This window comes from Hyperolius riggenbachi, chromosome 10 (assembly GCF_040937935.1).
Source record: "Hyperolius riggenbachi isolate aHypRig1 chromosome 10, aHypRig1.pri, whole genome shotgun sequence".
Classification (NCBI taxonomy): domain Eukaryota; kingdom Metazoa; phylum Chordata; class Amphibia; order Anura; family Hyperoliidae; genus Hyperolius; species Hyperolius riggenbachi.
This window is the reverse complement of record NC_090655.1, coordinates 86,991,996-87,009,330: the sequence shown is the minus strand read 5'-3', so window position 1 is coordinate 87,009,330 and position 17,335 is coordinate 86,991,996. Positions and strand designations below refer to the sequence as shown.

General features: G+C 42.2%; 1 protein-coding gene and 1 long non-coding RNA gene across 3 annotated transcripts in view; one reads left to right on the top strand and one right to left on the bottom strand.

The window, feature by feature from the left end:
* The window catches only part of CCDC6 (coiled-coil domain containing 6), an 84,510-nt gene that overhangs the window by 23,739 nt on the left and 43,436 nt on the right, over positions 1 to 17,335 (bottom strand). For both annotated transcript variants that reach the window (XM_068258866.1, XM_068258865.1), the window contains exons 2-4: positions 15,474 to 15,623; positions 4,811 to 4,939; positions 3,467 to 3,570 (exon numbers count right to left, since the gene is read on the bottom strand). In XM_068258866.1, the coding sequence (XP_068114967.1) occupies positions 3,467 to 3,570; positions 4,811 to 4,939; positions 15,474 to 15,623 (383 nt within the window). The remainder of the gene's footprint in view (positions 1 to 3,466; positions 3,571 to 4,810; positions 4,940 to 15,473; positions 15,624 to 17,335) is intronic.
* Positions 8,679 to 15,478, top strand: LOC137536612 (uncharacterized). Its single transcript, XR_011024587.1, has 3 exons — positions 8,679 to 8,818; positions 8,934 to 9,012; positions 15,226 to 15,478. It is a non-coding gene; the product is annotated as an uncharacterized lncRNA (long non-coding RNA).

The window sequence follows — 17,335 nt, the reverse complement described above, 5'->3', positions numbered from 1 at the left end:
CTCCTCACTGAATAGGTGCTGACTTACTGAACAGGAAGAGCCGAGATTCGAACCCTGTTTTCCTGTGTCAGAGGCAGAGCTATTATAGCTTTTTGGGTTCTTTAAACCTAAAGCGAAGGTGGCCAGGAGATTTGATTAGGCGTTGCTTTTGCCTGTATCAAAAAAACAATTTTGGGTAAGTGTGAGCTTTATGCACTTTTTTCCCAGTACCTTATTTTGCATAATTCTATAGTGTAATAAAAGCAAATCAAAGGATAAGGTTGCATGGCCTGCAGCCTTACTAGCAATGAAATGCAATGCAGTTATGCAGCTTGAAAATGGGCAAACCAAATGCCCCTGCTGCAGCATTTGCCTGACCAATGTTTGAACTGCATACATTTAAAAAAAAAAAATTGCATAAAAAAAATGTTCATCTCACTGATCGTTTCAAGTCACGACTCAGAAGGTCCATGTTTTTCTGGTGCTCCCTGTTGCACATATATGTATAGGCCCACAGACTTGGGGTACATACTCATTCAGGTTTGATTGGCCAATTTTACCTCCTCCACATTGTATGAGGGCGTACAGATTTTGAATACTATAAACAGTTCTATAAACACATTGTGTAAGTACTCACACTACATGGAAGTGGTAAAATTGGAGGTGCGTACGCACCCTTAGGGCAGTTTCACGCTACCTGCACTTTTTAGGCGCAGGTGATTTGATTTGAAAAGCTCTTTCCAATGCAAAACTATGGGTGATTTTTATAAAAATCACATTGCTCAAGTAAGAACAAATAGCATTACATTAGCAAGAGCTTTTGAAGTCACAAGCGCCCAGAAAAAGCTCCTGTATGTGTGTGAACTAAACCTTAGTCTCTACATCAATGTAGAAGTCAGAGCAAGGCCATGTGGTGCATGGAGCAAGCAATTTGTCAACTGTCCTTCAGGGTCCTTAGTTGATTTTTGAAGGCAAGCTTTTAATAAAAGCTGAAAGTTATCTAAAAGTGCATTTTCCCTCATGCATGGTATAATTCAGGATAGTATGACCCATGCTAGAACAAAATGTTGAGCCAGGGACTTCATTACCTGACAGAGTTGGGAAGGTATTTTTTCCAAGCTTAAGGCTGCTTTCACAGTGGGATGTTACAGGCGCACGTTAGAGCAGCCTGTAACGCAGAGTAACGCAGTAATGAAAAATCAATGTTCACAATGCCCACGTTGCGTTACATTGTAAAGCTACACGTTAAGTGAAAGTACTGCATGCAATATGTTATACACGGCTAAGCCGCGTTAGACTGTTTGCACATGCTCAGTAATGTTGGAGGAGGAGGGGAGAGTCCGCTATTGCGGCCAGCCACATGGCGAATTAATATTCACTGCACTGTGTGACGTGCAGTGTTTACTTCCTGGAGCGGCCGCTTTGTGCGGAGATTGACTGGTGGGACCACGTGGTCCCCATGCGTCAAAAAGTACGCATCACGGACGCATCAAGAGACGCCTAACGCGGCTCAATCTGACGTCCAACTTCAACACCACCATGCGTTGCGTTAGGGGCACGTTATGCGACCTTAACGTCGCATCTAACGCAACGTCTTAGTGGAAAAGAGGCCTTAAGGGAACCTCAACTGAGAGGGATATGGATTATTTCCTTTTAAACAATACCAGGTGCCTGGCAGCCCTGCTGATCTCTATAGCTGCATTAGTGGCTGAATCACACAGCTGAAACAAGCATGCAGCTAATCCAGTCTGACTTCAGTCAGAGCACCTGATCTGCATGCTTGAGGGGCTGTGGCTAAGAGTATTAGGCTGCATTTCCACTTGTGCGGTGTGAATCGCCGCGGTAGAAATTGGCATGCGGTTTTCATGCAAATTCGCCTGAAAATTCGCATGGATGACGATGTATGCGAATTTAACCATGGCAGTGCTGGTGTGCTTTTCCATTGTTTCTATGCGAATTCGCATGAAAATTCGCATACTGAAACCTCATGCGAATTTCCTATTAAATACATCGTATGCGATTCGCATAGCGGTATGCGATATGAGAATTCTGATGGCTCTGCCATGCGAATTTTTTCTGCACAGAAAAACGCAAAGGAATCCTGACAAGTGGAAACAGTCCCATTCACTTGTATTGCTATGCGAATTTGCATGCGAAAACGGCATGCGAATTCGCGATAGTGGAAATGGGCCCTTAGAGACACAGGATCAGCAGGAGAGTTGGGCAACTGGTTTTATTTTACAAGGAAAAATCCATATCCTTCTCAGTTTAAAGAGGAACTGTAACGGCAAAACGTCCCCTGGGGGGTACTCACCTCGGGTGGGGTAAGCCTCAGGATCCTAATGAGGCTTCCCACGCCGTCCTCCGACCCTCGGGGGTCTCGCGGCAGCCCTCCGTACAGCCGTGACATAATATTTACCTTCCTGGCTCCTGCGCAGGCGCTCTGACGGCTGTCGGCTCCGAAGTAGGCGGAAATACCGGATCGCCGTCGGGTCCGCTGTACTGCGCAGGCGCAAGTCTCCGGCGCCTGCGCAGTAGAGCGGACCCGACGGAGATCAGGTATTTCCGTCTATTTCCGAGCCGAAAGTAGCCACAGCTCCCCCGCTGGAGCCAGCAAAGGTAAATATTGAAATTACAGTCGGGCCTGTCGCTGGCTGTTCAGAGGGCTGCAGCGAGACCCCCGTGGGACGGAGGACGGCGTGGGAAGCCTCATTAGGATCCGGAGGCTTCCCCCACCCGAGGTGAGTACCCCCCAGGGGATCTTTTTGAAGTTACAGAGTCTGTTTAAGTTCCCTTTAAAGTAAACCTGTATTGAAAAAAAAGTGCCCCAGGGTGGTACTTCCCTTCGAACGGGAAGGCCTCTGGATCCTAATGAGACTTCTCTTGTCCTTCTCAGCCAGCCCGATCCAGCACTGGCTCCCCCGAACCCTGCAGAGCAATAACACCGACATGTGCTTGCCTGCGCAGGCGCACTAGAGGCTCTACGATTGGGCTCCAGTGGAATTAGCCAAGCTAGATGTGGGTCCTCTACTGCGCAGATGGCTCGCGCCTGCGCAGTAGAGCGGATCCAATCAGGCTTGGCCATTTCCGCCGGAACTGAAAACTATTGCTACCAACATCACAATCATATACTGTTTGGACACATCTGTTCTTTATTCGATGCCAGCAGATGCAGTACACAAGGGACATTTACATGGCTTTGTACTGTATGGATTAGTAAAACCAGTGGCTACAGATCTGATGCCATGCAAAATATTTTCTAATATCTACTAGTACAAGGTAATAGACTAGGTAAAGACTGAATGATATAGACATTTAGCAAAATCACCGAATTATGAAGTGAAGAGAGAAAATTACTGGTATCCTAAAAACCACACACCCAGGTGACTATACTGCAAATGGACATCCCATGCTGCTTGCTCGATAGTTTACCATGAAGCAAATCAAGCTCACCTCATTTTACCTCAGAGAGAAACCATTGACTAACCTTTTCTCAGCTTCAAGTTTGTCCATCCTTTTCCACAGGCGGTTTACTAGTGCTTCTTGCTCTTGCTCTAAGGTGTTCTCAAGGTCGATTTTTTCACGTCTTAGCTGAATGCATAGAAAGATTTATGAATGAACACATCTACATGGAAATGCATATATACAGATCTGTTCCAGTTAGCTAAAATAATGAGTATAAAACGCATATGATAAGTTTCTCTATCGTTTTGGTCATGTGCCAGTCCAGAAAAATAATGGAACAGCTGGCTCTCAAAGTGTAATCAATGTGGATTTCTTTGTTTTTTCTTAAAGTCCCAGTAACATGTAAGAAGTTTAATTTGAGGTGCTATTAAGCCGATATACATTAAAGCAAAGTCACAACTCACACTCTTAAGCCTAGCCATTAAGTTAGTGAAAACAGGTTACTGCTCCTCAGAAAAAAGTAGCTTATACTACAAAACAGATGAATGTTCCCTGTGAATATCCAGTTGTCAGGATCCTGCAACATTCACTGCAATACTAGTACAAGAGCATATAGCTCCACCTAGAGGTATACATTTCAAATTTGGTGTTGTATTCACTGAAAACTACGAAGTCATTTCATTTGTAATGCCAAGTTGGGATTCATACACTTTGCGTTAAAAAAAATGGTTCTATTTCACAATTCTAGTCAAATATATTTTTGAGCCCTGCATAGTGTGGATAAGGAACACAAAATATCAGGTACTATACACACGGGCTGCGCTTTGACACAATTTTGGAATTACCAATGTTTTTACAACCACAAGGTCCCTGCGGTAATGAGAATCGCAAAGCGCTGTCCACTGGTACAATGCAAATCCATGAAATCGCAATTGCAGTTACTGCAGCGTTACAGCGTTTGTGAAGAGCAATAAAAACTGCAATGCATGCAATTTTCATTAAAGCTGATCTTTCTACTAAAAACAAAAATCCTGCTGCGTCCCTGTAGGTAAAAGTTACATTTACCTGAGCAGGTCACCCAGCAATACTCCACTTCCGGTGCCTGGCCCCTCCTTCTCCTCTGAGAAAAACACCTGGCTATTTACTGCAGTAAATGTCTTGATGTTTTTATCCGAGGAGAGAGGGGAGGCAGGGCAAGGCGCCAGAAGTCAGGTGATGCGGGGATCTTCAGGACGGCTTTGTGGGGAAAGGCTTCTCAGCTAAATATAACTTTTTTCCACAGAGGTGCTGCAGGATTTTTCATTTTAGTATGGACATCCGCTTTAAGGAGACCTTGCAACTTCCTGGTGAAAGGTAATAAAGAGACCTTACTTGAAAAGACCGCAAGTAGCAGAGCTCAAGTTTCCTTAGACAGATCGCACCATACCTGCTCTAGTGTTAGCTGTTTGGAGATGGTGTCATTTTCCAGTTTCTTAATTTTCTTCATAAGTTTGTTAACTTGAAACTCTTGTTCCTGCTCCAGGTGCTGCTCCAGTTCCGCTTTCTCATGTTGTAACTAAAAAGGAAGAAAAAAAAATATGGCATAAGAATTATTACAATTTTAAGTTATGCCGTATATAAAGATGTACCAAGGTACGTATGTAAGGCAGTGCAAAGAGCAATCACACGGTGACCCACAGTAATCAACATTATCAAATGCTATGACAGCTAATTGGTTGCTGCAACTTCGCTTTGTTGAAAGACCCCATTGCCCATCTCATAGATGTGCTTTTGTACCAAGCCTATCACTAGGCATACACTATACTATTAGTAGTAGATCAGAAAGACAATATCTTGCAGGGATTATTAAATTGGTGTACCGCCTTGCATTAGTAAATATTAAACATGACTTCTGCAAAAACCTCCTCTAATATCTCGCTCAGGCACAGCTGCTAGCTTGGTACTGCCCAATGGAGTACCACTTGTGTGCATCTTCATCTTGTGGATCCCCTGCTTGCATCGATAGAGCAAAGGAAGGGCAAGTCTGATCAATAGATATTTCCTAATGTCAACTATAAGAGTCGTTGTTCAAAATCTTTAAAAAAAAGTTCCTTTAAATGCATATGGAAAGCTGACTGCTTTGCACATACCTTTTCCAAGTACTGACATTAGCATTTGATTTCTTTGCTGCTTATTTTTGTCTTGTGATTCTATAATAAAAATGAAATGGTGCAGCAGGACAGCACAACCACAAGTTTATCAGTAATCAAATAAGCCTCTGTTCAAACTAAATTCCACACTGGAACATTATACCCACAGCACATCCTCTCCACTGGCCAGACCATTATCAGGAAGCTCCGCGTCACACCCATGTTACTGAATAAATAATGCAGGCTTATTCATGTTCAGCTACTAGACCAATCAGACTTCAAGCCAGTGCAGTGAAAATTCTGTGTTGGCCTTTATTGTTCGATTATGAATTTGGAGCATTTCAACTTTATGGCAGTGGTTGAAAAACTTCCCATTACGCAGAAAGATATGGAACGTGTGAACATCAGGCTGAAATTATACAGGTCATAGATACTGTGCAATCTGTCTGTGTTCCCTGCATTAGCTGGAAATATCATTGAGGGCTGGTGCACACCGAACGGGTTTTTTGGAGTTTTCACAGCCCCTTGCGGCTGCGGATACGCTTGGGTAATGTATCTCAATGGGGTGGTTCACACCAGAGCGGGAGGCGTTTTGCTGAAACGCATACTCCCGGGGTGAGGCATTTTTTGGATTGCGGAGGCGTTTCTGCCTCAATGTTAAGTATAGGAAAAACGCAAACCGCTCTGAAAAAACGGCAGATCAGAGCAGTTTGCCAGGCGGTTTTGTTACAGAAGCTGTTCAGTAACAGCTTTACTGTAACAATATATGAAATGTACTACACTGAAATCCGCAGCAGCAATCCGCAAAACGCCTCAGAATTTTTTTTAAAAAAGCGTTTAAAAATCTGCTAGCGGGTTTTGGTGTGCACCGGGCCTCAAATGGTACTTTGTGTTTCGATACCAAAACGGCCCAGTGTGAACAAATCTTGTAGTTAACATAGTATCTGGTCTTTTGGTGTCCATTGTGAAAAACTTACGGTTATCGGGTATAGTGTAACCCTAGCCTTTTTTTTGTATAGAAAATGATCAGAATCAATCAGAGAAATGATTGGAAATCAGAGTGTACGTGTGTACTAGGCATTACAGTAACCAATCTGCTATCAGAAAGGCCCAAAAGCCTATATTGCACACCATGCAATTTCCCATCGGATTGACGGGTCAGTTCTATAATTTATACTTAGACCAATCAGCTGCTGATTTCATACAGTTGTGATTGAAAATTCAATTGCGTTATCGGAAATTAGCAAATCGACCAATCGATCTAAATGCCCATACACACGCCTGACTGAAGTTCGATCTAAATGCCCATACACACGCCTGACTGAAGTCTGATGAAGCAGCCGATAATGACATCCTCAACCGAGTGTTTACACAATGCGCAATCTAGTTTCCCAGCGATGGTCGATCGCACTGTTTTTGCTGCTCCCCTGACTGCTGTGTGATGTCACGTAAGCGCCGCTGTCCTCCCTTCGCTTCCCTGTATAGCAATACAGCGCATTATCGGCTATACAGCTGACGCGTCTGTACAGCTATACCTGGCGATGTCGCCCAAGGGCATTGGGTTCTGATCCCTGACTGGCGATATCTGTAGTTTGGTGGATACGCTCCATAACTGTAAATCATATGGTGTGTAAGCATTACAGTAAGCAAACCACCATTTCCTGGTCCTTTTTCCGAGGTTTCTTTCACACATATAAAGCAGGATTAAGTGTAGATAGGAAGCGTCTGCTGCGGGAGACCGCTCCATTTCCCCCACTCCAGCCTGGCATCAGTTTCTATTTTGGCTGCTGTGGAGAAGGTGTCGCATTTGGAATTAATCTTACTGTGACCAGACTTGTAAAAAAAAGTTCCTTTAAATGCATTATATATATATATATATATGCATATATATTATGCATTTATTTCTCAATAAGAAAATACCGTGCGCAGGATATAATTTTTTTCTTCAATAATTTCCAGCTGCCTGCTAATTCCCTTCCTCTGAGCAATTACTCTGCTCCTTTATGCCCATGTGACTCAGGCCTGAAACCCACTACAAAACACTATCGCTAATCGCAAGCGTTTTGTATGAGTGGTTTGTAACGATTTCATGAGCGATTGCGGTAGAGTTTTTAAAAAGTGTCAGCTTTTTGCCAGCGCTTGTGTAGCGATTAGCATTTTAAATTCTGATTGGTCCTTTCAATTAATTTTAATTTTGTTATAGTGTGCAGTCATTTCAAAACGCTAGTAAAATCGCTCTGTGTAGGTTTTGACGAGCGATTATGCCAGCGTTTATATACTTTACATTGCAGAAACGCTAAATGCTAAAAATGCTGCATGTCCTGCGTTTTGCGATTTGGGAATCGCATTCGCTCCAGTGGAATTTGGACCAATCATTAACATTAGTTGAGCATTTAGGGGAGGGAAAAACAAAACCCTTTACTGGGTTTGAGCCCTAAGAAGGGGAGTGGTGCAAGCTAGCTTGGTGTGTGCAAGCAGCTGCCAGTCCATGCAAATATCTGAATTTCTACAGCAGAGTGGTTTCATTTTTATTTTGTAAACAAATTATTAAAAATATATACAATGCACTACAGTATAATCCCATAGTAAACGTATATAGTAGAACTTCGGGCATAGTAAACGAAATGTCCAGGTCCCTGCCAAGCACCATTATAAATATATGGAAGTAATGCCTGGTACTGTATAGTAAACCTGGATATGAGAACTTTGGTTAAAGCAAACCAGTGTTTTGGCCCCTGCGGTACTCTGTAACAGGCTACAGTGGAACATGGGCAGACGCATGTGTCATACGTCAGTCAGAAACACATGAGCCGTGGGCAGACTGGCTCCACTTGTAGCCTGCTCACTATCTGCACGGTACTCTGGGACCACATGGATTACTTTGAAAGCACCAGCCAGGGCATGGCCTAAAGGACGCAAGCTTCATCTACTGGTGAGACCTGTAAATCCTGTGTAAGCTGCTGCTCGATTATTGAAGGAATTGACATCTGTGACTTGCTTGTGCATGTTCGCAACTTAAAGGGGCACTACAGACAAATTTTAAAATTAAAAATGTGCAAACAAACAAGTACATTTTTTCCAGAGTAAAATGAGCCATAAATTACTTTACAGCACTTAGTGAATGGCAGTTGCTCTGTCGAACTGCAAAAATAAACTGTAGTGAGCAGGGAAGCTGGCCAGCATCACTGTTTAAATCTTTTTTTAGGGAATATCTTTACAAGGAATTATAGCCTTGCTGAGAATCCCCTATGAAGAGATGGACTAGTCCAAAACCTGTCGCTTCTGTCAGATTTCTACTACCTACTGTAAGTGATAGAAACATAGGAGAAAAATAATTTATGGCTCATTTTACTCTGGAAAAAAGTACTTCTTATTTGTCTATGTTTGCACATATTTTAAAATTTTACAATTTTTCGCCAGTGCCCCTTTAACAGTAATATCCAGGCTGCAAGAACATGCTGACAGAGGAGCACACCAAGTACTGTACCTGCATTAACTGGTGAGACCTACGCTTACTGAGCAAGCTGTTGCGTAATTATTGCATGCAAACCCCTGCATAACGAGCAGTGTGCATTCTGATCTAGCTTAGACGCTGTCTGTGCTCCCTTGATGAAGCATTGGAGGAGGAAAAAAGAAAAACCGACGACTCCATATTATTGACTGAATAATGATACAGTACTATGGCACAAGTTATGTGCTTGAGTATCACAATTTCTGATATAATTCTGAGTTGACCCGGTCTCTTGGCGTTTACTATAAAGTGATTTTTTTTATTCTGTTTAAAAACTACGGTATATTCTTAGAGTTGCATATGAAGAAAAAAAAAAAACTGCACCTAAATTGGTCAACTGGGCCTTTAAGACAGATCAGAGCAAAGACAGACAAGCCCTTGTATGGATTACATGTAAACATGAGCTCATCCATCACATTTGTACAGCACACAGAGGTCTGCTGACAATGTGCCACTATTCATTGATATGCATATATTCAAGAGGAAGAAAGAATTTGATTATTCATTAACATTTTGCTGTTCTACTTTGTAAAAATAGTTTTGATAAACTGATACAAAACAAACAAAAAATAAAGCGACAGCTATCAGACAGAATGCTAAATTCTGAGCTAAGCCTAAAAATTATTTTGCAGCTTTAGCAGGAATGAGGAACCATTGCAGTTTTGGCGCTACCGCTTCTCCCCAATGAAATATTACCTCACATTATTTCTTTGGTGGCTCTCACGAGTGGGAAAGTAGTAACATTTGAAGTCAAACAATGTATAGGTTAATTGAATACCTGTCTCATGGTTAAAATATGCAACATGGCAGATTTCCTAATTTCACCTTTAGTTGCCGCTTCTGGGGATGGGAGTGGTTGGGGCGAGTCATTCATGTGTTACCATGTGACAACTAAAGTAGTAGCGATATATTCCACAAGCCTACATTTTCCAGTGTTATAGTACTAAAGTAGAAAACCTGTGCTCTATGTGGGTATGCAGACTTGTATTTGACAGGAAGTAGGTGGAGAATCAAACAGACCATGATCTGTTCACAGAAAACTATTCAATTTCTAGGGGTCTTAAAGGGGTTCTTTCCCGACTGAGGGAAGAAAAAAAAAAAAGTGGTTTATGCATAAACTATTAAACATCCTTCTAAAATAGTGTAAAAAGTTATAGCCCTAACAGCTGAGCTCTGCTGAGCTCCTCAATATGCGTTTACATTGTTGCTGGGCAACCAGAGGCCGGTGTAGAGACTTTTGTGAAAAGAGTCATAAGCTGCTGGGAGAATCAGTCCCATCTACACCATTTGATTCTTTGTCAGATTCAATTTGATTCGATTCAATTCGATTCGATTCATTGATTTGATTCAAAATTCGATTCAAATTGAATCAAATCACAAATCAGACATGTCATTGTCAGATTCGATTCAATTTGATTTGATTCATTGATTTGATTTCATTCAAAGAATCATATGGTGTAGATGGGACTGATTCTCCCAGCAGCTTATGACTCTTTTCACAAACTAGTCTCTGCACAGCCTCTGGTTGCCTAGCAACAATGTAAACATATTGAGGAACTCAGCTGTTAGGGCTATAACAGTGATTCCTGTTAGAAGTGGGTTATACCACTGAAAACTACTTAGGGAGAAGTTATGGTTGTGAAAGGAAGGGAAAAAAACAAAAAAAACAAAACTAATAGATTAGCCTCCCAGTCTGTCATCCGTCACTGTGTTACATTACATTTTGTATTGATGAAACCATTCATTTTTTTTTTTAAAAAATTTACACTATTTTAGAAGGATGTTTAACCACTTCACCACTGAGGGGTTTTACCCCCTGAGCACCAGAGCAATTTTCACCTTTCAGCGCTCCTTCCATTCATTCGTCTATAACTTTATTATTACTTATCGCAATGAAATGAACTATATCTTGTTTTTTTCGCCACCAATTAGGCTTTCTTTAGGTGGGACATTATGCCAAGAATTATTTTTTTCTAAATGTGTTTTAATGGGAAAATAGGAAAAATGTGGGGAAAAAAAAATAATTATTTTTCAGTTTTCGGCCATTATAGTTTTTAAATAATGCATGCTACTGTAATTAAAACCCATGAAACGTATTTGCCCTTTTGTCCCGGTTATAAAACCATTTAAATTATGTCCCTATCACAATGTTTGGCGCCAATATTTTATTTGGAAATAAAGGTGCATTTTTTTCAGTTTTGCGTCCATCCCTAATTACAAGCCCATAGTTTATAAAGTAACAGTGTTATACCCTCTTGACATAAATATTTAAAAAGTTCAGTCCCTAAGGTAACTATTTATGTATTTTTTTTAATTGTAAATTTTTTAAATTTTTTTTAATTACAAAAAAAAAAAAATGGGGAGTGTGGGAGGTAATGAGTTAATTTTATGTGTAAAAGTCATTTATTTGTATGTGAAAAATGTGTAGGGTGTAGTTTACTATTTGGCCACAAGATGGCCACAGTAACTTTTTGTTTTAATGCGACCTCCAAGCTTCCTTCCGGAAGCTTGGAGGAAGAATAAGGAGGCTGGACACGTGAGTTTTTTCTCACAATGATCGCGCTGCCCATAGGAGAGCAGCTGATCATTGCGGGGCTTAGATCAACGAACGGGAATGGATTTTCCCGTTCATTGATCTCTGGGCGAGCGGGCGGCGGCGGTTTTACTAGCGGCGGGCGGCGTGTTTACGAGCGGGAGCGCGGGCAGCGTCGGGAACGCGGAAAGTACGTGTTTCTCCGTCCCTGGTTTTTAAAGGATGGAAAAAGGGGCGGAGAAATACGTACGCGCGGGGGTAAAGTGGTTAATAGTTTATGCATAAACCACTTTTTATTTTTTTCCTCATTCGCGAAAGAACCCCTTTAAAGGGAAGGTTCAAGCAAAATAAAAAAATGAGTTTCACTTACCTGGGGCTTCTACCAGCCCCATGCAGCCATCCTGTGCCCTCGTAGTCACTCACTGCTGCTCCAGTCCCCCGCTGGCAGCTTGCCGACCTCGGCGGGACGCATTGCGTACATTTTTACGCATTCCCGCTAGTGCAGGAACATTAACACATACATTTTTACGCATTACTGGTTTATTGCGTAAAAATGTATGTGTTAATGTTCCTGCACTAGCAGGAATGCGTAAAAAAAAAGTGTACGCAATACGTCCCGCCAACCTCCGAGGTCGGCAAGCTGCCTGCGGGGGACTGGAGCAGCAGTGAGTGACTACGAGGGCACAGGATGGCTGCATGGGGCTGGTAGAAGCCCCAGGTAAGTGAAACTCATTTTTTTATTTTGCTTGGACATTCCCTTTAAATAGATACCCGAGGTGAACTTCAGGTCGAAAGTCAAATACTTACAAAGAGGGAAGCCTCTGGATCCTGTAGAGCAGTGTTTCTCAACATTGTACCCCCTAGCATAGTAAACATTATCACAAGTGCCCCTTGACAAATATATATTTAATCATTGTACATGATAATTGGTTCTAAACAATATCCAAGCTTTTACTGTTGCTTTTAATTAGCTAAAACACTAATTTGGTGTTTAAATAAGATTTATCATTTTCTGAAACTCTAAATTTGTTATTCTTGGTTAAGTTTGGTATATCAAACCCAAGTACCCCCTGGAACCATCAGAAGTACCCCCTGGGGTACGCGTACCACACGTTGAGAACCTAGGCTGTAGAGCACTGATCCCCAACCCTGTCCTCAAGGCCCACCAACCGCAAATGTATTGTGGAAATCCACGCAGGTGAGTAATTAGCTCTGCTGAGACACTAATAACCCCATCTGTGAATGCATGTGGTTTCCTGCAAAACATGTACTGTTCGTGGCCTTGAGGACATGCTTGGGGAGCTCTGCTGTAGAGGATTCCCACACCGGCCTCCGGTCCACTATTGGAGACTGCGGACCGCCCAAAGGAATCAGACAAGTTCTTGCCAGATTCCAAGTTCGCGACTGAGCTTCTCTTCAAGCATGAGGCGTGGCCGTGCATGAAAAGGAGCGCAGTTGCGAAGTGCAGGAGGATCCTTGACATTAGTGGTCCCAGGCAACTGTGTTAGAAACTTCTGGGGAATGAGAGCCTTTCCTCTCCTTAGTTAAGCATTTGATTTTTGAACCAAGGTTCCCCTCGGGTTCACTTTAAGGGCTGATTCACACTACAAGCGCTTTTTAAAACGCTAGAGATTTAAAAAGCTCTTGCTAATGCAATGCTATGGTGATTTTTACAAAATCACATCGCTCAAGTACAAAACACACATAGGATAACATTAGCAAAAGCCTTTAAAATCACAAGCACTTAGAAAAGCTCTTAAAGTGTGAATAAGCCCCAAGCTTTTTTTTCGGTCAATAGCTGAAGGCCGGCACAACAACAAAGCATTTGTGGAACTAAAAGTTATTTTTCAAAAAGGTAATACTTCTGGTTGTACATCAACAAGATGGCTTTCAGAATTTACAGTGCTCAATTTATTTTTGTTGGGCTTTAACAGAGGTGTGCAGACACAGATTGTGAATATAAAAAGGTACGGTATGTAATGGCACCTTATGCCTGCTGTAACGTGATACTGAGGGGAATTTTGATTTAAAAACCTGTATGACTCAAATGCTTGCTGGGTTACATTTTTAATAGGGCATTATTTCTGATCTTTATCCTGACGCATTTCCAACTGCACAAATAACTGCTTTTGAGATTTAAGCCAGATTTTATGTAGCAGTAAAATGCAAAGGAATGTGATAGAACATCTCTGTGCTCCACTTACTAATGCAGGATAAGCCCTCAGAAATATTTCACGGCTACACAGCAATAAAAGGTCTTTGCTGGCATGCCTGGTGACATGAAAATCGGTTATGATTTACCCACAATTGTTGTAGGATCTTGGTCCTGTTCAGACATTTCATGACAACGTTAATCTGGCCGAGATGCCAAAGTTGCATACATTTAGCAATTGAATGCTTTCAAAAACAAAGCTAAAGGACCAGAACCTAAAAGGTCAGCTCCTCTACAGTAAAGTAGAACAGTGTTTCAGTTAACTTTACAAATGAAGAAAAGAAGATGCCTTGATGGGTTGCTAAGAGCAACCAGTCAGATCAAAGCATGAGACCTTGGGCTGTACGTTTGTTTTTGTTTTTTGAAAGGGGGAGTTTATGGAAAAAGTGGTTACCATATATCCCTTTGTATAGGCAAGCCCCACAAATAAGCCATTCCTCCACACCCCCAAAGTCTAAAAGCGGATACTCACCGTTTGGCTGATGTGTGGCATCTTATCCCCCCCCCCCTCCCCCCATGCACAATGCAAGTTTGAGCAAGCATATCTACCTCTCCTTGCTCCAGAGGTCTAGCTCCAGTCCCCGCATCTCCCTGGTGGCTTCAGAACTGGTCACTATTATTATTATTATTATTTAGTATTTATATAGCGCCGACATATTACGCAGCGCTGTACAGAGTATATATATATCTTGTCACTAACTGTCCCTCAAAGGAGCTCACAATCTAATCCCTACCATTGCCATATGTCTATATTATGTAGTGTAAGTACTGTAGTCTAGGGCCAATTTTAAGTGGGAGCCAATTAACTTATCTGTATGTTTTTGGAATGTGGGAGGAAACCGGAGTGCCCGGAGGAAACCCACGCAGACACGGAGAGAACATACAAACTCTTTGCAGATAGTGCCCTGGCTGGGATTCGAACCAGGGACCAAGCGCTGCAAGGCGAGAGAGCTAACCACTACGCCACCGTGCTGCCCACTAGAGCTCTAAGCTCACTGTCATGTAATCCACAGTGCGCCTGAAGCTCTAGCAGCCAGTTCAGAAGCTGCCGGGGGAGACGCGAGTATGCAAGCTGGAGTAAGGACAGGTAGATAATTTGGAGTGAAAAAAAAAGTTCTGATTATCGGCAGGAATATACGGTAACGACTGGTGCCCATAATCCTGTCGCCAATATAGAAAGACTACAGGTGGAAACATTTCGCTAAAAAGGAGCTGCTTAGTGAGATAGAAAGGGGCAAGCACATCTTACAATTCAGGTGTGGCTCCCACTACATGCACATAAGAAATTAAGGACAAAGGGTATTTCAGAGCAAAGGTACAACATTAAACTCAGACATGGAGCAATCCTAAGATCTTCGTAGCTTTGCTTATTTGGACATGGGCTCACATTAGGCTGCACAGACACCTAGGATAACTGTTGCCTGTAATGATTGTTCCTGATTGTTTTGGATTACAGTTTATGACTGTAGGAGACACACTACGTGCAAAGCAGCCAGTTCTACTCCACGGAGAGAAGACAGGATCGATCATCGTGAGGCGTTCCACTTTGGTTAATTTTCAAGCTTGGTGGATCACTGAAAAAGAAGTCACCGGGATTCGGAGGACATCTTTACACACTTTAGATTCACCCAACATGATGCCTAATTATTGTTCTGGGCAATAAAAATCTAAGGTGTGCACACAGCTATAAAATGAAGATCTCACCTGCATGAGCTTCCGGGACAGTTCATTAGTGAGGAATTCCTCTTCTTTCTCATAGTTGACTGCTAGGGTTTCCTTCTCTTTCTGCAAGGCCTGGATCTTCTTGAACAGCGTGTTACTGATGAACTCTTCTTCTTGCTCAGCCCTTGCTTGCTGCAGCAAAAAAATAAAATAAATAAATAGTGTTAAAGTAGTAAATTAAAAGCAAACCTGAACCAAAATGAACTCATGAGATAGTGGTCTATGTAGTATTAATAGTAAATAAAAGCATGTATGGCCACAATTATACACATTGTTCCAATAACTATCGCACAGAAAGATTGTGAATGTTCAATTCTGGAAAGATTCTAGAAATGATCATTGTACAGAGCAGTCGGTTCTGGTCTATGGAGAGTTGGGGGAGACTGGAGGGAATTACGAATGAACATCAATAAAAGAGCAACCAAAGATCTGATGTTGTTGATCACCAATGTTAGTTGATACCTGTACAGGCACTAACCTTTCCAACAATAGTGTCAACCATCAATCAGCCACAGCAAATCCATTTTGCAGACGTAGAGTTATTCTATTCCTGCGTTATAAGAACCCCCAAACATGCTGAAGTGAGTCTTCAGTGAGATAAACAAAAGACAATTGGTTTACATTTAACGCGTACTAGCGCAGTAATACCCAAAGGCCTTTTTTGTGCGATGTGGCCCCCGAGCCGCACTGCACTGCTGCCAATCCTGTATGAAACCGGCCTACAGCCAATTTTGGGAGAAGTCAGTGATTTTGTAGGTTTCTGGGATTTGAGAGAACACCAAAGTGGAGTGAACTCATGGGGTGAACATACCAACCCCATGTAGATAGTGTCCTTGCAAAGATTATCGACCATGCGGCCCAAACGGTCAGCAGTACAGCCATCACATAGCCTCCTCTTTGCTCATCTGTCTTCATTCACAATCATGCATTGCTATTTTGCTTATCCTGAAAATCAAAGCAATAAGCACCAGTGCAAAACTGTTCACCATTATTTTTTTTTCTATAACAAACACCTGTAGTACTGGAAAACCGTGAACAAATGTACAGCAATTCTGATGTGCAGAATTATAACCATTCACAAAACAAAAACACAACTGTAAACATGGCTGTAAGATTGACCAGTCATTCATTTATGAGCTCACCATAAACATTTATGGTCAAGTACAACGAATGAGTGTCTTGCACTCAAGCAGGTTATATTGTGCATGTTAGAAAATATTAACAACGTTATCTATGTCATGTCATGTGTCAGCTTCAATAGGGATTCAACAGCCTCAGTGTCGCCTGTCAGGAACTGGGCTTGATCCTGAGGGCAACACTGAGGGGAACAAGCGCTGTACAGACACGTCACTATGGTGTACCAGAATGGCACGTACTGTATGGAGATAGGAGTTATGAATGTGTTTTGCACAATGATGTTGCTTCCACCAGGAGAGAGGGGGGGGCATATATCTAGCAATTTTGCAACCCAATTGACCATGCGATTTGAGAATTTTATTGTTCAGATGAAAATCTGTGCCAAAACACCGACAAATGATTCGACCAATTTCAGGCTGAAATTAGTCAAATGCATCAATCGAGCAAGCTGGAAAATGTTGGTCCGATGTGGTTGATCAGGTGTGTGGCGGAAAAAGCATGTGATAGCTCAACAAACCCCTGGCCGCCGTTAGTGCAAATGTTAACGCCCCCCCATTGGTGCCCGTGTGGCTGGATAGTGTAATGGTTAAGGGCTTGGCCTCTGACATGGGAGACCAGGGTTTGAATCTCTGCTCTGCCTGTACAGTAAGCCAGCACCTATTCAGCAGGAGACCTTAGGCAAGTCTCCCTAACACTGCTACTGCCTA